The 20,208-nt window shown below is 37.4% G+C and overlaps 2 protein-coding genes across 2 annotated transcripts; one reads left to right on the top strand and one right to left on the bottom strand.

The window, feature by feature from the left end:
• The first annotated feature begins 14 nt into the window (after nt 1–14).
• abcb4 (ATP-binding cassette, sub-family B (MDR/TAP), member 4) lies at nt 15–12,690 on the top strand. The gene is made up of 28 exons (XM_079468592.1): nt 15–99; nt 561–686; nt 892–955; nt 1,281–1,449; nt 1,545–1,593; nt 1,748–1,939; nt 2,079–2,250; nt 2,606–2,730; nt 3,210–3,381; nt 3,551–3,664; nt 4,621–4,731; nt 4,802–4,927; nt 5,000–5,203; nt 5,318–5,488; nt 5,609–5,770; nt 5,925–6,086; nt 6,170–6,310; nt 6,404–6,508; nt 6,971–7,048; nt 7,129–7,212; nt 7,318–7,521; nt 7,728–7,828; nt 7,923–8,063; nt 9,294–9,450; nt 9,743–9,940; nt 10,757–10,963; nt 11,161–11,307; nt 11,813–12,690. Exons 2-28 carry the CDS (start codon nt 625–627, stop codon nt 12,008–12,010), a joined length of 3,816 nt encoding a protein of 1,271 aa, XP_079324718.1. The 5' UTR covers nt 15–99; nt 561–624; the 3' UTR covers nt 12,011–12,690.
• Nucleotides 12,691–12,785: 95 nt separating this feature from the next.
• On the bottom strand, nt 12,786–19,895 carry crot (carnitine O-octanoyltransferase). Its single transcript, XM_079468593.1, has 17 exons — nt 19,699–19,895; nt 19,307–19,429; nt 18,874–18,998; nt 18,590–18,771; nt 18,274–18,398; nt 18,084–18,192; nt 17,899–17,992; nt 17,656–17,781; nt 17,406–17,507; nt 17,198–17,281; nt 17,009–17,116; nt 16,432–16,562; nt 16,220–16,343; nt 16,045–16,123; nt 15,869–15,962; nt 15,674–15,793; nt 12,786–14,227 (listed from the first exon to the last, which is right to left on the bottom strand). Exons 2-17 carry the CDS (start codon nt 19,419–19,421, stop codon nt 14,107–14,109), a joined length of 1,839 nt encoding a protein of 612 aa, XP_079324719.1. The 5' UTR covers nt 19,422–19,429; nt 19,699–19,895; the 3' UTR covers nt 12,786–14,106.
• Nucleotides 19,896–20,208: the final 313 nt, after the last annotated feature.

Raw genomic sequence — 20,208 nt, forward strand, 5'->3', positions numbered from 1 at the left:
GGCAAAGGTCTGACACATATAGGTGCGGACGCTCTTTAGTCACGGCACAGCGCAGAGCAGTGCGCGCTTCTGGCGGGACACACGCCACATACACCAGCGGTATGTAGCCTTCATTTTACCATTTAAGTGTAATGTTTATGATATGACATCAAGGTTCTTCGACCCCAAAACGAAACATGATATATAAGATATAAACAAAATAATATATAAGGTAGAATTGTGGACAGGGCAGGAGCCACAACAAAACAATCGTCCAAAAGCTTTCATTGGAACTACTAACCCCATTTTAAACAGATGTAATGTCAGGATTTGTCAGTAATCGTGGTTTAATAAGGATTAGTAAGCACTTTTTCCGTTAAGTGAAAGCGACGGAGTTGGCGTCATCGGGGCATTGGTTAATATCCATACTTCACTATTTCTGTTACTCACTTTTTAAACTCTTTTTATGTTGATGTTATATTGTTGATATAAGGCAAGACTTATTGTTTTCTTGAAGGTCCGATTTGTGCTATATATGTACGATCAAAATGACAGTTTTGTTGTTTTATGTTTTCTTGCAGCGCAAACCCACCTGCCCCATCCCGTCTGCTTTACTCAACCGGACCGTCACCACCAGAGATCAACATGGCCAAGAAATATAACGCGAAGAAGTCACAAAACAAAAAGGAGGAGAAGGGAGATTTAAGGTAAATGATTTTACTGTCAGGATAAACTCAGTTGATGTTTTACTACATTGCGTTATTGTTCTACACTTATAACTGTATTTGTATTTCAGGTCAAATGACTCTTCATATCTTCCGAAAATATATTTTTTTTGTGAGAAAGAATTTGTTCTTTTCTGTGATCAACTATTTTGTAGTACTTCAATTTAACTGTATAATTGTCCCACAGCAGTGAGAAAAATGGAAAGGAAGTTGAGAAGGCTAAAGTGGAAATGGTGGGGGCCATAGAGATAGTAAGTGGAATATTTTATTCTCATTTATAGGTACTGTACATATGTATTCTTAACTTTATAACTGATTTATTTATGTAAAATATTTAATTAAATTTTCTAAACAATAATGCCTATGTACCTTATGAATTTTTCTCAAAATCTTACCTTATTGTTATAAAATGGATGATAAATTGATTGACTGACGAAGAAGATTTTTGTATTTTTTATGGCTATCTTTGCTCTTTATTTTCTTGTTAATTTAGCCCAAGGCTGCGGTGCAGCCTGTACCTGTACTCGTTCATCATTATGTCTTATTCTTATACAAAGAAATGTGTCCTTGCTTCAGTTTCGCTATGCAGATGGTGTCGACATTCTTCTGATGCTGCTTGGCACAGTCATGTCCATGGCCAATGGGGCGGTACTTCCTCTCATGGTTATTGTATTCGGAGACATGACGAACAGCTTTGTAGCTGATACAATAAAAGATAATTTTATAAACACCACTCTTCCACCTAGTAAGTGTACCATTAGTACTGGTTATGACTAGTTTACCTTACAATCTGTGGTGTTTTATCTAACTAACAACAATGTACTGTTTTATATAACCTAGATTTGACCCTTTCGTTCAGTAATAAGACTTTGGGGGAGGAAATGACACAGTAAGGCCAGCATGCTTTATACAGCTGTTTAAATAGCTCCTTTCCTTCATACAGGGACTTGTTAAACTTTTCTCTTTTAATTGCATTGATGAATCCATACAACTGTTGACAATAATAATCTTTAGTTTATAATAGCCTTTTTTTCCCTCCTCAGGCATGCTATATACTACAGCATCATGGGATTTGTAGTCCTGTTTGCTGCATATATGCAAGTGGCATTTTGGACTCTTGCAGCTGGACGTCAAGTAAAGAGACTTAGAACCAAGTTCTTCCATTGTATCATGAAACAAGAGATCGGCTGGTTTGATGTCAATGAGACGGGGGAGCTGAACACACGTCTAACCGAGTATGGTTTTGTATTTCTGTCATTTATTTATTCAGAAGGGAAATAACAGGGCATAGACATAGACATATCTACAAATTTTTAATTAAACATTGCTATAATTTGTTCCAGGAATAAATACACCTGTATTTTTCCTCTGCAGTGACGTCTACAAAATAAACGAAGGCATCGGGGATAAGCTTGGCATGCTCATTCAGTCTCTTACTACTTTTTTCACTGGTATCATCATTGGCTTTGTCAAAGGCTGGAAGCTGACCCTCGTAATCCTCGCCATTAGCCCGTTACTCGGAATATCAGCTGCTATCATTGCAAAGGTGGGACACAATAGAACGCAGAGGTTAGACAGAGATGGTTGTGTTTTAATATGAGCCATTGTTTAATGTGTTTATACCTAAGTACAATGGAGGTCATAGTAGAGATCAAACATGACCCAACCCCATCCTCACAACAAGAAGACATATACCTTTGTTGACACATTTTATTATAGTATACAGTACCTTTTGAAATAGATTGAGCTGATTATATAACATATATACTAGTTAAAAGATTCTGTATACTGTAGAAAATTATTAATAGTAATAGTAAAGATAAATATACCTGGATTAGATTACTACAGCAAAAAAAAAATACGATACGAGTGCTTGAAAATGTGTTTTTCTCTTCTATTAGGTAATGACATCATTCACCTCAAAAGAGCAGACAGCCTATGCCAAAGCTGGAGCAGTGGCGGAGGAAGTGCTATCATCCATCAGAACTGTGTTTGCGTTCGGAGGACAGAAAAAAGAGATAAAGAGGTCTGTGTAAATTACCATCATGTTTAGTAAAACATTGTCTAGGATTTTCTCAGTGCAGGGATTTTGATAGCATAGTGCAGAGAGTATTGAAAGTTGACTTTGACCTTCTTATGACAGAACTTTGGTGAACTCTGAACTTGAATTAAACTTGATCCATCTTATCAAGCAAGCGATGAGTACTAGAATATAAATACATCACGACTAAAAGCGAGTTTAGCTTTTTTATGATATTCAATATACAATGTGCAGTTATTTTTATTAGTTTATCAAATGGTTTACCTACCTCAAACTTGGATATAAGGATATTTTAACAATACAAAAATCACAGATTTTTAGAGTGAATTGAAAAATGAGCGAACCTGGCAGATGTTTTTGTTAATCTGTTATCAATCATAATTTACACAACAAGACTTTGACATTAGATTTTCTTTAAATATATTAAAGAATATTTTAATACACAATTCTTCATTTCCTCATAGGTATGACAAAAACTTGGAGGAGGCAAAAAACGTGGGTATCAGAAAGGCTATCACCGTGAACATAGCAATGGGCTTTACGTTCTTCATGATCTATATGTCTTATGCACTGGCCTTTTGGTATGGCAGCACCCTTATCTTGATTGGAGAGTATGACGTCGGGATGCTTTTAACAGTGAGTCACATGATGGTTTCCACAAACCCATTAAATCACAGCAAGTCAAATTACTTAAAATAATTGATAATTTATGATGTTCTAATATGATCCTGTAAATAAACCAAAGTTTTTAAATCACTATGGTAGCAACTTTAACTAGCAGACATTTTCTGTTCCTTTAAAACAGGTTTTTTTCTCCGTTCTGATCGGAGCTTTTGGCATTGGCCAGACATCTCCAAACATACAGTCGTTCTCTAGTGCAAGAGGGGCCGCCCACAAAGTTTTCCAGATCATTGATCATGTGAGTAAACTCTTTTTAGAGACTTGTTTGTTATTCCATGATAAATTGAAACACATTTTCTCCTTCTTATTTTTATTCTGTTCGATGCATTCAAGGGTTGAAATCCTGAACTTTTTCTGGTCCTTCTATTTAAACCTAACACTTCCTTTATTCTCACTTATTTCTACATTTACATTTATTCAGTTAGCAGTTGCTTTTATCCAAAGCGACTTACAAGTAAAAGAGCATTTAACATTACTGGTAGTTACAAGGCTAAGTTACTAGTATGACTAAGGCCATGTTTATACGATGAAAATCTGAAAAGTTTCACGTAAACATGACAGCGTTGTCAAAATGGTCTGCAATTACACGGATCCAGGAAAACTTGATCTTGCAGTTCAAAAAATGTCTCATCTCTTAACATTAGACACCAGTATTGAGATACTAGCTTTTATTTATATAACACTACATCTACACGTCTTCAGTTTAGAATGGTTGAGAACTATAAATAGTACTTATTTTACTTCTGTTCTGCAGTTTCTCCAAGAAACATCACTCTACACAATACACACACACACACACACACACACACACACAGGACTACCCTTGTCTTTATTTAGACATGGAGGGTCTAGTTCAAACAAACATCACATACAATGAGCAGACAAAATGTTTGGAAAATTAAAGGAAAATCCAGAGACACAAAAAGGTGAACATAAATAATCCAAAGCCAAATCGCACTTCCCATAATTGTTTGAGCAACATGAAATATGGCCAGACCTGAAGTTCAGATGTGCTTCCCTGTTGAGATCCAAAGAACACAGGAACCCTTTTTTCTCTGGTGTGCAATTCCTTTTCTGTTGTTGTCTGTTAGTCTGAACTAGGTTTGGGTTGTGATCTTACATGCCTTGCAAGTGCTTTACTGGAATTTGTATACGTTTGGAGTTTTGTCTCACAGCACCTGGTTTCGCCAACAGGAACCCAGCATTAACAGTTACTCAGATGAAGGCTACAAACTGGATGTGGTGAAAGGAAACATAGAGTTCAAAAACATTCACTTCAACTACCCATCACGACAGGATGTGAAAGTAAATACTGATTTATTAAAAATAGATTTCAGCACTAAAACAGATGTGTTAAAGAAATGTATCTCTGCAGGTCTTAAATGGTATGAATCTTAAAATCATAAATGGACAGACAATTGCTCTGGTGGGCAGTAGTGGGTGTGGAAAAAGCACGACCATTCAACTACTACAACGCTTTTATGATCCACAGGAAGGGACTGTAAGTACAAAGACAAGCTCAAAGGGAAATATTCGTTACACCCTTACTGAGTCTTTCCGTGTTGCTCCGCAGGTGACCATAGACGGTCATGATATTCGCTCTCTGAATGTGCGAGGTCTCAGAGAAATGATCGGTGTGGTCAGTCAGGAACCAGTGTTGTTCGCCACCACCATCGCAGAGAACATACGCTATGGCCGTCAAGACGTCACCCAGGAAGAGATCGAGCAGGCGGCTCGTGAAGCCAACGCCTACAACTTTATAATGAAGCTCCCCAAAGTAATTGAATTAAAATGTTTATGATTTTATTTTAACTAAATGTAATTAATGAATTTAGTTTAATTATAAAGAGGGAACCATATTCATATTTTTACGTCCAAAATTGTTTTTTAGAAATTTGAGACACTGGTTGGAGACCGAGGCACTCAGATGAGCGGAGGACAGAAGCAGCGCATCGCCATCGCTCGAGCGCTTGTGCGGAACCCCAAAATTCTTCTTCTCGATGAGGCTACATCTGCTCTGGATGCTGAGAGTGAAACCATTGTACAGGAAGCATTAGATAAAGTAAACAGAACATATAAACATTTATATTAAAAAGTTATTAAAAGTTATTACTTAGATTTAAAAAGTTTCAACTTTGTCGGCAATTAAATGGTAAATGTTGTCATTTCTACATCCAAAAAGGTGAGGCTAGGCAGGACCACCATCATAGTGGCTCATCGACTGTCCACTATTCGAAACGCTGATGTCATCGCTGGTTTCCAGAATGGTGAAATTGTAGAACTGGGCACACATGATGAACTGATGGAGAGGAAAGGGATCTACAACTCACTAGTTACAATGCAGGTTAGAGACCAACATGTTGATCGAGGTGCAGATAAAAACTTTCAGAGAAAGTTTACTACAGTTCATAGAAACCTTTTTTAAGATTAACATCATCGGATGAGTCGATCACAATAGGACCAAGGAAATGACGTAAATCAATGTTTCTCTCTCTCAGTCATTTAAAAGTTCAGAGGGAGCAGAGCAGAGAAAAGAGGAGATGACTATGGATGAGTTGAGTCCATCTGTAAACGCTTTGAAAGAACGCACGCTTTTCAGACAGAAATCCCAAAGCGCTTCAGAGAAAGATACACAGGATGAAGAGAAACAGCTGGATGAGGTAAGAACCAGAGGACGAATAACAACGTGATTTATTTCTTTATGAATTAAATGTTTTTATCCTTTCTTCTGGTTTCTCTGCAGAAAGTTCCAAGCGTCTCCTTCCTGACGGTCTTGAAACTGAATAAACCTGAATGGTTGTACATCGTGGTTGGAGTCTTCTGTGCCATCATCAACGGAGCCATACAGCCTGCATTCGCTGTCGTCTTCTCTAAAATCATTGCTGTATGTTTTACATGCAGTGATTCATATTATTGTTGGTCATTATCATTAGGAGATTCTTCCTGATACACTGCATCCATCTTTCTCTCTTTCCAGGTTTTTGCTGAGATCGATCAGGAGGTTGTAAGGAAGAGATGTGACATGTATGCTTTGCTGTTTGCTGGCATTGGAGTCCTTTCTTTTTTCACTTTGTTTTTTCAGGTTTGTTCATGTGGTCACTGTGGACATTTGATAAATAAAGCAGATATCGCTGATTTACATTCGTACCTGTAAAGAAAGTATTCACGTGAGCTGTTGTTATCGAGACCAGATTCTCTGTAAACCGCACACGTGAGATGTACAATGTTTATTGAGACGAGAAAAAAAGTTAATGTCATCTTTCTTATCTCAAAGCTGATGGCTGTTGTGAAATACAGTAAATGATCAATGAACAACAGACCAACAGAACAATGATCAAAGATCTTTCTTAAAAATTACAAAAAGACAACAAAAATAGCTCATAGAAAGTTTAAATGTACTTATTTTAAATAATATGATATAAATATTATGAAATGATAAAAAATTATCTTTATAGCTTTGAGATATGTGTTCTTTAGATTTTAATGTTACTGAATGTTGTTATTGGTTAGCAGCACCATTTATTTCTGTTTTGTGTTCTCTCAGGGTTTCTGTTTTGGGAAAGCTGGCGAGATTCTGACTATGAGATTGAGGTCTAGAGCATTCAATTCTATGATGAGACAGGTAAAAAATAAATCACGTCTTAAAGGTAACCCTAAAGATGCTACATGTGACAGTAACAGACTTATGTTTGTGTATTTTAGGACCTGAGCTGGTATGATGACAGTAAGAACAGCGTGGGTGCTCTGACCACCAGATTGGCTGCAGATACGACTCAAGTACAGGGCGTAAGTCATACTTCTCGATTCTCAGTACATTTTAAGTTACAAGACTTTTGAAGACAATTGAAAGTGATTGAAAGATAACACAAACTACGACTATGCTCCCTGCAGGCCACTGGCGTGAGATTGGCAACGCTGGCACAGAATGTGGCCAACCTGGGCACCTCCATCATCATCTCATTTGTATACGGGTGGCAGTTAACCCTCCTCATTCTTTCCATTGTTCCAATCATGGCTGTGGCTGGAGCGATTCAGATGCAGTTACTAGCGGGACATGCTCTCAAAGACAAGAAGGAGCTTGAGCAAGCTGGAAAGGTAAATATTGACACCTTTAATAAAAGATCAATTCAATCACCTGTCATTTTACACTACACATACATTTTTACGCCTTTATTGTCCACTATAGGTTTATTACAGTGTGTTGTTTTTTGTCATTTCTGTGTGAATTGTACATTTAATACATAACATTTGGGCACACAAGAGTTTTCTCAAACTATATTATAATTGTTTTGGTAAATCAGGTAGCAACAGAAGCTATTGAGAATATCCGTACTGTGGTTTCTTTGACAAGAGAGAGCAAGTTTGAGAGTCTGTACCAGGAGAACTTAGTCGTCCCCTACAGGCAATTATTTTTATTTTTTATTATTTATTTATAAAATAATATAAACAACTTGATTAAATAATAGGATAATATTATTTTGATATTTGTTTCTTAGGAACTCGAAGAAAAAAGCACATGTTTTCGGCCTGACCTTCTCCTTCTCTCAAGCGATGATCTATTTTGCCTATGCTGGTTGTTTCAAGTTCGGTTCTTGGCTCATTGAACAAAAGCTGATGACCTTTGAGGGCGTCTTTCTGTAAGTGACCATTAAAAAACATTGAAAGATGCAGAATATATCCTGCGTCACATAGAAGTAAACTTGAAAAGTACTGTGTGTTCACAGCTGAAATTGAGCTACATGAGAGCAAATTAGGAGGTCCAAAGTCTGCTGCCTTCTATAGTATCAGTTAATGGTTAGAGAAAGAACAGCATGTCAGACTAAACTAACCGGATGTACAGTGAATGATCATTCAGTCTCTAACACAACACAAGAATGAAGCTGGTGATTCATTACATGTGTAGATAAAGATCCAGGAATGTATTGCTGAAGCACTTAAAACAGAATTATTGTATAAATTACACATTTCACATGTCAACGTTCAGCTTTATCTGAAGATCGGACCTTCAAACAGAGAGACTATTAAAACCTACTCTTCTTGAAATCCGATTAAATAACAGTGTTTGCTTACAATCCCGGAATCAAATAAAGATGATGTACAGGTCCACACATCACTTACAGTTCCTATACAAAAATATTATTTTATACATTGTTGCAACAAGGTTCAATAAAAGGAAGGAAGGAGGCGGGAACCGGCGAACATACAAGTTTTAATAAAATAAACAAACAAAACTCTCCTATCGCTCGTCCTTTTATACTTCCGGAGCTCCTCCGTGAGAGATCATCACTCGTGTCACCGGCCTCGGCCGTTCCCTCACGGCTCTCGTACCACCTTGCTCGTTACAATTGTGTTCTACGGTATTGACATGCAAACTTGTTAAACAGATTATTTTATGTCCTTATGAGTGCTAAAATAAAAAATGGTGGATTCTACAGTAAATGAACAAATGAACATCATTTTATTTCAAATATGCTTTTTTTGTGTTTCATTTTGGGGTTGAATGTTTCCTATTTTTTGTCTGCATATTTTAAAATATAGCAATGTGAAAATCAGCATCAAACAAATGTTATGTGGCCCAAACTTAAGGTAGGTAGACCTCTGCAAATAATTTATAAATTTTCATTTGATTTAATTGAATTCAAATAATATACGATAAAATGTGAATATAAATTCATTTGAAAGAAAAATAAATATAAAATGAATTGTTATATTAAAGCCAAACACAAACCGGAAGTTAACTTCAGGCCAGGCGCGTACGTCCGATGAAACCGTCTATAATGCTTCAGCAATGCATACCTGGATCTATAATACGTACTCATTGTCTAAGAAATATAAGGTAGGCTGTAAGAAATCTGTTTTTTCCTCAGTGTTATCTCAGCGGTGGTCTATGGAGCAATGGCTGTGGGAGAAGCAAACTCCTTTACTCCAAACTACGCCAAAGCCAAGATGTCCGCCTCTCATGTACTGATGCTCATCAACAGAGTCCCGGCCATTGACAACGCCTCAGAGGACGGGGACAAACCGGTACACTTCTTACACATACAAATGATCACGAGAACATGCATAGAAGATGTTTTTTAACTGTAATGAGTCTGATCTCTTAACAGAATGTCCTAGAAGCATGTCATTTTTAGTTCCTAGCACTCTGAAGCTTAATTTGATTAATTCCCACAGATCAGTCCTAAAATTTATAATTTATCAATTCTTGATCTCTGGCTAATCTGATAAGCAGAACTGGATTATACCCACTTGGTTCACATTACAACATAATATGCACTTTATTCATCGATGGGATTGTTTGCTGTGATCCTTGTAGGATCATTTTGAAGGCAACGTGAGTTTCGAAGACGTGCTTTTTAACTACCCGTCGCGTCCGGATGTGCCAGTGCTTCAGGGTCTGAGGCTCAGAGTGAAAAAGGGTCAGACTCTCGCCCTGGTGGGCAGCAGTGGTTGTGGCAAAAGCACAACTATTCAGCTACTGGAGAGATTTTATGACCCTCAATGTGGCAAAGTGGTAAGAGAACACACTCATCATACAGTACATTCTCAGATTGAATACAGTACAGTAATGAATGACAATATCTTACCTTGCTGAAACTCTGTGCTAAAGGTCAAATAAGGTATCTTTAAAGCCCTCCAATAAAAAGGACATCCAATGAATGATTCTGTGTACTTCACTCAAAACACATTTAGAGACAAAAATACATGTGATCACATGGCATTAGTACATGCTGAATTCATAAGCACAGGATATCACATGATCTTTGCCGCATGTTGATACAGCTGGTTATCACTTGTTGAGATAATAAGTACCGTTATAGAATATACTACAGGTGTAAACAGGGCCACAGTTTTTGTCTGATAAAAGGTCAAGAACAAAATGTGTACCCAGCCTTTTTTTGTACACATTTAAATGACATCAGAGTAACAGGCACAAGGTCATAAAGAATGATTAAGTATAACTGAAATTAAATATGTAGCTTATAAAGTAGGAGTAGCAAAGCGATAAACTAGTCAATAGTTCACCTAAAAATGGAAATTCTTTAACAATTTGCTCACTCTCATGTCCTTCCCAACCTGTTTGACTTTTCTTCTGTAGAACGCAAAAGAAGATATAAGGAAGTATGTTCCCCCATTGACTTTCATTGTATGGACACAAAATAATTTTTGTCTTAAAATATATTTAGTTTTACATATATGCCATATATGTTTTCAATTAAATGTGGGGGAATAAATGATGACACAATTTTTGGGCGAACTATTACTTTAAGTATAAGGTTGTTGAATGACATATTAGCCTAAACTAATAAAAGTTCCTGTTTGTTAACAGATGCTGGATGACAGTGACACAAAGCGGCTGAACATCCATTGGCTGCGTTCTCAGATAGGTATCGTTTCCCAGGAGCCTGTGCTGTTTGACTGCAGCCTGGCAGAGAACATTGCATATGGGGACAACAGCCGAGTAGTCTTGCAGGAAGAGATTGAACAGGCCGCAAAAGCCGCTAATATTCACTCATTTATAGAGGGGCTACCACAGGTACAAACACAAATCCTAGTGATGATACAATGGTAGTTATTTAATGAAATAAATGTATTATGTCAGTGGGTAATGATAATCGATTCGTTATGAAGCAAATAATGTGCGAAAGTTCTTATTACTAACAAATTACTAAATATTTTAAGGACTTAAATTGAAATCAATCGTGTTGTTTGAACTAATTTTGGATGTTGCAGAAATACCTGACACAAGCAGGGGATAAGGGTGCTCAGCTCTCGGGAGGACAGAAACAACGTATTGCCATCGCAAGAGCCATCCTCCGAAACCCCAAAGTCTTGTTGCTGGATGAAGCCACGTCTGCTCTCGACACTGAGAGTGAGAAGGTACAAACATTTAAGTGCTCATACAGATACTACAATTTTAAATAACCATTCTCAAAATAAAATAAAATAGCAATTAAAAAGAAATATTGGTAAAGAAAAATATTTGTAAAGAGAACAGTATCTTGAAAAAATAAAAACTAATTATATATCAAAAATGTTGTTTATTAAAGAAAACATCATGAGACAATAACAAATTATGACACCATGATACATAATTTTTATTCTCTTTAAGATAATTTTTTTAATCATTCTCTTTTCAAAAGAGAAAAGAAAAAAATGAAAGGATTTTTTGAAGGTAATATAATATTTTGAAGATTAAGAGAAAAATCAATGAGTTAAGACTTATGCTACAGGAGGGAATGTAAGGAACGTAGAAGTTTTTTTACATTGCCGTTCAGAGTTTCGGTAATTAAATCTGTAAGAATATGTAGAATAAAAAAATGAATCGAAGAAAACAGTAACATTATTCCTCACCATTTTTCTAACTCTTCTATCCTGTGAATAGATAGTACAGGATGCTCTCGACAAGGCGCGTGAGGGCCGCACCTGCATCATCATAGCCCACCGGCTATCCACTATCCAGAACGCCGACCGGATAGCTGTGATTCAAAACGGGGTTTTGGTAGAAAAGGGCTCGCACCAGCAGCTTCTCAACCAGCAGGGAGCATACTACAACCTTGTTACCTCTCAGATGGGACACTGATAATGGCGGTGCATGTCTAGAAAAAATTCCATAAAAATGTACTCCCACGTGTTGTCCAGTTTTTACACTTGAACAGTTTTATGTTATTTGTTCTGTTCATTTGAAGTGGCATTTAAAACCAAAAGTTGGCAACTGTGAAAAAGATGCTGAACTGCTGTTTGAAGTTTTTCAAGTATGTTTTGTAGTTTCCAGGTTTTGTTCTGCAAGCATATGTTATATAAATCCACATTGCTTATTTCTTGTTGCTCTTTTAAGCGTATTAGTAATTAACAATTATTATTGTTTTATGTAAACATTACTAAGCACTACCATATCATTTCAAGGTTACTTTTTGGGCAGTTTGTGTACAAGTGTAAGTTTGTCTTTTGCAACAATGTGCGTTTTTGTGTATATGTACAGTAATTTACAAAATCAGTGTCTAATACTTTAAACGCTAAAAGGTTATCCAGGTTTCCCATTGGTGAAGAAAGTTACTGTTCCGTGCATGACAAGATGACCAAAGAGTTTCTGTGTTGATGATTGTATTCAGTGGTCTGTCCTGTGTGTAGTACCCTGATAATATTTATCAAACTCACAAAAGCCTATTTAATTTTGTCCTGCGATGGGACTGTTTTCTGGCGCACAAATGTTTATGCTGACTATAAAAATTCTTGAATAAAGTTTCTCATTTTTGATAGCCACTCTGTTAAGGTATTATAATATACTTTAAAACCATTTGGAATATTTCTTAAAATAATCTGATTACATTTTTAGATGAAAGTAGACAAAAAGGTTTGGTCAATATTATTGTATTTTAAATATATATGTTTGCAAACCAAAGCTACATTCACAGCTGCTTTAACAGCATAACGGAAGCATTTATAAAAATTTGAACATTTGTGAATGTAAAACTAAATTCACATCTGGGGTCAATAAGCCTTCAACAAAAATTATGGTGTCATTGAACTTGGATGAGAATGAGAACAATTTGCATTAAAAAAAATCACATTAAATCGAGTTGTCTGCTACTACAAAAAAATCCCCATCACAAATATATCTGTGCCCATTCCACAAAACACAGTTTCAATCATAGCAGTCCAATGTTTCCATTTCTTCCTATACAGTATCTTTTGGAAGATTTAGATCATTCATATGCAAAGAACAGAGCACAGCATAATACATTTTGTGGACAATTCACATTATAATGTTAAAACATAACATTCACAATGATTTGATTCTGCACATTAAGTTTGAAATGGGATGCAATGAGAAAAGCACAGACAGTAGAGCTGAAACAGTCTGTCATGGCATATCTGAACCAATCACCATGTACAGAACATCACAATACATTTCCCCCAGTATTAGTATATGAAAATAGAGAAAACTAATTTACATTATTTGGTTGTTAATCTACAAAAAATAAGCTGATGAATCATGATCAGTATATCATTTTGCACATGGACACATACCTACAACATTAAACATTCATTTAAATTTATACAAAAATACTGCCCTCTAGTGCATTATGCTTTAAAATGAAAAAATCCACATTTCTCACGAGAAACTGAGAATCATAAAATAAAAAAGGTATTACACATGTCTGCATTGTTTTTGCTCTCTTGCATTGATTTGTGCATTGATAAACAGTAGTTCTGTTAAAAAGCAGCTTATTGAAGGTGATTACGTTGGTGGGAAAATGTTCAAGTTCCAAACATAAGCACTAATCTCAAAATCAATATTTTAGTTGAGTCACAATGCTTGAGTATTAGATGTTTCCTATGACTTTATAAAAGTTTGAAGCTAAACAGCTAAGAGGCAAAACTATTAATGTGTACTTCAAGAATTTTCCTAATCTTAGCGATTCTTTGAATATGACTAACTGAAGGCACATGACAGTATAAAGCACCAGCTAGTTAGCTTTTATCCACACTGATCCAAAACTGTCAAGCTTCTAAACAGAACAAAAAGGAATTAAGTCAACCCTTTCAGTTTCAGCAAGATTTAACACATCAGTCATAAGGGAGGTAATGGCTGAAACATCTAGACCATGTATGGTTTGTTTTAAGCCTAACATCATAAGCATTGTGGTTAGTTCATACTTCCCAGGATGCTCTGCTTTACAGGTTGGAGAGGGTAGTGAGGTGCATGATATCGTGGAAGGACGTTGTGATGTTCTGAAAAAGGGCTTCAGCATCTGTCTCTGGACTGGATTTCCAAGCGGTACAGGACGCAACAATTCTAAATTTAGGGTGAGAAATTCAATTCAATTTTATTTTATTTATATAGCGCTTTTCACAACGTGCATTGTTCCAAAGCAGCTTTACAGGGGAAAATAGAAACCTTAAAACTCAAAAAAGGTAAAACACACTGTGATGGCCCACGATGCAGCCACACATTAGCAAGCGGTAATGTTGCGCACACCTACACACACGCACCTAATTTGTACATGTATAGTTTTATTTTGATTTCTGCATTCATATGATACATATATTCGGTAAGAAGACTCGGACACTTTATTCCTCATTTACATATTTATTTTGGGTGGCAGTACATCATTAGCTGGTTTGAGTGCACGCAATCTAGTTTATGTTGTATGGTACACTGACTTTAATATTGATTTTCTTGAGTTTAAGTTACCGTTGGGGTGCTGCGGAGGTTCGGAGCTGTTGACCGCTGATTAGCGACTTCCGATTTGCAGGGCTTGCGTGTTAAGGGCCGGCAGGCTGCAGGGACTGCCGTTTTTAGTTCCGCCTGCCGCTACCAATCAGCAGATTGACTGTGGGGGGGGGGGGGGAATATAATGTGTGGATCCGGATTTCCTATACTAATTTCTTGTTTGCTTGCTTTGTTTCTTTATTGACTTAAGTTAGGCATTTATTTATATTCTTTAATCATGGATCTGATCTTGTTTGTATTAATTTTTAAGTTTGTGTTTCGTCTTCCCCTTGTGTGTAAATGTAGACTAGTCCATTTGTATAAATGTTCCTCTGTTTCCTTAGTAGAGAAGTTCAGGTTGGTTTTCCCTATGTATTAAATTATTTGAGGTTTGTTTGTTCTGTTGACCTCAGTTATAGGCCTAAACTTTTGATTTGTTCATTTGGACTTTATTTCCTTTGTTGAATCAGTTGTGTAAACGCCTGACTTTATATTAAATATATTTTTTGGAAACTATTTTTCATTGCCTTCCTTACCTTGACTGTTCGGTCCCTCACACACACTACATGGTGTTTTATATAACAAGTTAAAATTTTCTAGTAAATAATATCTAATAAATGCAGTCTCCCGGTTGTTTATTTAGAAATGTCATAAATATTTGAACAAAGTAAACACATATATTGTTTAGCTTTTGCAGATACTAAAGCAAGCTTTATCAGATTAAGTATAGACGCATATTAGGGTCTCACAATAACCACAATATAATCCACAACTGGTACTGACAATAACCGCAATATAATCAAACAGGACGAGCAATATCATATTGTAAATTATTTTAAGGTTTTGCCCTAAGAACCACAACGGTAACCAACTTTTGTCTCCCTTGCATTTTGAGTGTGATTCATTGACCCCCCCAAAACGACACAATTTTACAATAAATAATCAACAGTTATCGTGATTTTTTGGGGGGCTTAGGATAATTGTGCAGTTAAAACATAAACAAGCGCATATTTATGGACATATTTATACCTGTCATCACGGATACGGTAGAAAAATCCATAACCGTGTTGCACCATGGGTGCAACTCCTCCCAGCACAGTAGTGTAGCCCACGAGACTTGTAGATAACACAAAATTCCCTCCTCCTCCGCTAGAGACACACACACATTGAGATATTAGTATGGCTCAGACAATACATGTGAAATGAAATCGTGTTGGGACAAACCTCTTAGCATAGAGAGGATCTGTATAGAGCTCATGTACAGGAAAACCTTCCTCCTTAGCAATCAGGTACAAGCCCAGGAGATGTCTGTCAAAACCTGGAATAAGCACAGAACATCACATTTACGCCACATTATCGAAATATGATGAAACTGAATAAATACATTAACACGCACTAACCTTTTCCATTCTGTGCCTCTCCCATCAATTTGTTATGTTTGTTGAAAGCCTCATGAAGAGCTTGTCTTTTTTCCTCAGCCTGTGTAAAATAAACCGAAACAAAAAGACTTCTGATTGACCTCTTCCTTGAATTATGCGGAGTGGATGTAGTTAGATGTACAGACAATATATTTACAGTGGCTGCAGGGTTGAGCATAGTTCTACACCAGTGCTGGACTTCCACGGTGCAGGGCCTCATGGTCTCTGTACGGCCGTGAAAGAAACGCCGCGTGGTGGCTGTTTCATAACAACAACCAGGCCTGAGAATGAAGGACAGAGAGAGGTGAAAGTTAGGAAGGGTTGATGTAACTACTAGTGCACTTACCTGCAGCAGGCAAAGACACTCACTTTCCATGAAGTCTGTAGTAGGCTAACTGCAGTGCGAGCTGGACAAATGTGTCCGGGTGAAGCTTTCTCTTCTTAATGGCTGCTTTTCCAAAGGAGGTGAAAGCATAAGAGACAACCTGCATGTCCTGGGCCTGCAGATAAACACATGTGAGTAAATGAACCCTTCAATATTGATGTTTTATACATTACAACACTCTTTCTATGCAAAGATTTAGCATTACACAATAGAAGATATTTTGAAGAATATTGGTAACCAAACATCAGTGATACCCATTGACTTGTATGTATGGACAAAAAAACAGTGTAAGTCTATGGCTACCGCTGTTGTTTGCTTAACAGCATTCTTCAAAATATCTCCTTCTGTGTTCTGCAGAAGACAAAAAGTCATACAGGTTTGAAATGACAAAAGGATAAGTAAATCATGACAGGGTTTGCCTTTTTTGCGTTTATTGTATAAAAAGAAATCACAATAAAGGAACTAAATTATGTTTTCATACTGTATGTGATGTTTACAATATGGAATGTTCCAATCATGAACCATATCATCAAAATGAATCTGTGTGTCAGTGTTCCTCACGCTTTTTTGGTACTGTTCTTTAGCCAGGCTGATGTCTCTCCTTACTCTCTCATCCACAGTAAATATATGTTCCTCTGGCACACTGAGGTCACGCACAACCTGTGAACCCTGTAAGACAAAATGTTCTCTCTCACACAAACCTACTAACATATGCAGGCACACACAAGCAACACATATTTGTTGTCTTACCTTCCACACTCCACCACTGGCCCTCAGCTTTTGGTCTACGTAGTAGCCATGAGACACCAAAACCATTGCGTCATACGGAGCATGCTAAAACAAACACGAATATACACAAACAATGTTTGAATAAGCATCACTATTCCTACATCTGACCATATGTGGAATCATCATACGTATAGTGTGTGACATGATGAAATAACCTAGTTGCATTTACATCACAATTTGAACCGAATGTGCCATCAGAGAAGGAGAGGAGATTGTAAGATTTATCTCCCCAGCGGATCGTGGGGTCACCAGTCAATGCCAGCTGGGTCAGCTGTTGAACAATAAGAGACAGAAAAAGAGTGTGTTAAACTTTGGACGGTGATTTTATGAATAAAAGTTACGTATACAGAATTTGTTTGTATAAGTGTGACACGTAAGAGAGTTTTTATCTGGGGGTAAATCTTGAACATGTGCTCAACCTTTGAGTAGTTTTCAGGGGTGGAATACGATTTGGCATCATCCAGCGACAGTACAAACAGAGAACTTTGAATGGTTTCCAATATGGTTTTATTCGCAGGATCAATGGAGATCAGATATTCCCGTGCCTGAAGATACAAAAATGCAATTAACATAAATCATGCAATATACCTGTATTGTCATCATGTATTAATAAACTGATTTAAAAAAAAAAGGTGGTGCTCCAATAGGGGCATGGCTCTTACTTTGGCCCAGCGGGTCCTTTCCTCTGTGGTCAAGGCACCCACTCCATCCCCTTCTGGTTCACCATCACAACAGTCTTTAATGTACGTGAGCTGCCTAAAGTACAAAAACTTTAACACTGAGAACATAATTTCATAAAAACTAGGAACTGCAAATTAAAATTAGTGGGATTGAAAGACATCAGTACCTTAACAGCTCGGGGGGAGTTAGGATACGACCGTCACAGAGCCCATCAAACGTAAAGACCCTCCCACGGCACATCACAACCAAATGAGAGGGGCAGGGACCCTCACTTTCTACAACACACAAAGAACCACACATAACATGCATGCATGCATGCAAACCGAGAATGCAAATGTGTATTGATAAGTCTTTACCTGTTTTGAAGAAGTTGAGGATGGTGTCCTTAGTGATTCCAGGCACCTTGCAGGTGCAGAAGAGCATGCGGAACTGATCCATGTCGAAGGGCATATTTCCTGCTTTATGAACGGCTAGCCTATCTCTTATTTACAAAATATGACCATCAAAAGTTTGATTTACTTATAAATAATAAATACAGTAACAACATTGGTCCTATGTAAAATATCTATCTGGAAGCAAATGGTTAACAGCCAGCCACTGATTTATATCACGGCATGACACACCCTGCCCTAGTTCTCTGACTTCCTCATGTTTACTCAAATGATCACTTACGTGCGTATAAGGTCCCAGTACTGGAGGGTGAACCATAAAACTAAACTGGCCCTCTCCAGCTGGGTGCCGTCCTGTGCAGGCCAGCAGTGCTCCAGGTACGCCGTAGGACCCGCAAAATTCACATTGAGCTGAGAGGGAATGCGCAGCTCCAGATAAGCTGTGTCTAGCCACCAGTCCGCAAGCTAAAGAAAATGTTTCATATGTTCAGATAAACTACAAACCCCAAATGAAAGTCATTAAACCCGTTTTCAAATATAGAAAGCATAACGGATTATTGGCATCACCCAGTTGCGTCTGGATTTGGCTCTTTGGAGAAGTTTATGGTGAAGGTGTTGTCCGATGCCCTCCTCGAAGTGCTTCACGATAGCTGTTGTGCCTTCAAACTCCTCATTGGATGCAAAAGGCCTCACTGAAATAATATTAAAACGCATTTTAAACCCTGCAAGAGTTCTTCCACAGATGAAAATCACTTTACAGATACAGTTAGCTGTTTACCCTTAAAACCGTTACAGGCCTTATGAATCAGGCTCTGTTGGTTCAAATACAACACATGATATCCAACCAATATATGGTTTTCATTAAAACCAATACAATTTATATTTAAATTTCTATATAAAAAAAATCAGTAGGTTAATCATGCATCTCACAAACTCTGTTAAGACTCCAGTCCCACCATGCGTGTTGTATAACTATGCGTGGGTTATGTTGACCCCTCACCTGCATCCAGGTATTTGCTCAGTGTGCCCTGTAAAGACGGCACAGGTAGAGGTGGCAGACTCTCCTGATACTGAAAGGTCCGCTCAGCAGTGGACTCGAAAATCTGATTATCCATTATTTCAGCTGCACATAAAACCGGAAACAGCATAACAATGGGTTTATAACGTCTGCTTGCGTTCCTCACATACAGCAGAGACGTGAAGTTGACGTAACGTAAGTCGTGTTCAATGCGATCAAGACGCAATAACTTCATAAGTCAGTGTAAACATTACAGCGTTTACTGTAGTTTTTTATTGGCAGCAAAGTGACTTTTGAAGTGTGTACAGTTTATACAAACGTTTGTTAAGAACTTGCTTAAAATGCAGCAGATAGATACTAGCGAAGAGACTTACTTTAGCGGAACCAGAGAGTTGTCATGCATATACCGCTCTCGAGTTGTGCGGGTGAAATTTAATGTTTTGGTATGTTGAACCCACGACAGCAACGTGTACGGTTGTGTCAGCACGGGAATCGCTCCCGTTATGTTACTTACCTTTGCCCTAATTACAAAATGTGAAGTGCAAAACAATAAAATTGACTTATTCAACATGGCCAACCCCCTGAACGTATTTCAAAATAAAAGTTCTGCAGCGCGCAAGAGCGCAAGTTGACCTTGGACATCGCGCACCCTTTGATTCAACAATGTAAATATTCAACCAATTATATTTGGTATGCAATATCAAATGGCACAGAAATAGTAAGCAAATGTACACTGCTCCTAGTAAAATACAGTTTTATATACATTTATGAGAAGTTGGACATTTGAAGTACTGTATCATTTTCTTGTCATGAGTCATGACGCAGTATGCAACTCTTTGCATTTTAAATATAACTGCTGTTGACTCAACCCTTCTCCAATTCCC

Source organism: Barbatula barbatula (genome assembly GCF_947034865.1).
Source record: "Barbatula barbatula genome assembly, chromosome: 12".
NCBI lineage: Eukaryota > Metazoa > Chordata > Actinopteri > Cypriniformes > Nemacheilidae > Barbatula > Barbatula barbatula.

What these genes read in the sequence shown, in the direction of transcription:
- crot (XM_079468593.1), bottom strand. Translation starts at nt 19,421, where the DNA reads ATGGATAATCAGATTTTCGAGTCCACTGCTGAGCGGACCTTTCAGTAT. An exon ending in CCAAATCCAGACGCAACTGG is followed by an intron (nt 18,772 to 18,873) that starts GTGATGCCAATA and finishes CATTTTCTTTAG; the next exon opens with CTTGCGGACTGGTGGCTAGA. An exon ending in CCTCAACTTCTTCAAAACAG is followed by an intron (nt 18,193 to 18,273) that starts GTAAAGACTTAT and finishes TGTGTGTTGTAG; the next exon opens with AAAGTGAGGGTCCCTGCCCC.
- abcb4 (XM_079468592.1), top strand. Translation starts at nt 625, where the DNA reads ATGGCCAAGAAATATAACGCGAAGAAGTCACAAAACAAAAAGGAGGAG. An exon ending in CATCACGACAGGATGTGAAA is followed by an intron (nt 4,732 to 4,801) that starts GTAAATACTGAT and finishes GTATCTCTGCAG; the next exon opens with GTCTTAAATGGTATGAATCT. An exon ending in TCAATTCTATGATGAGACAG is followed by an intron (nt 7,049 to 7,128) that starts GTAAAAAATAAA and finishes TGTGTATTTTAG; the next exon opens with GACCTGAGCTGGTATGATGA.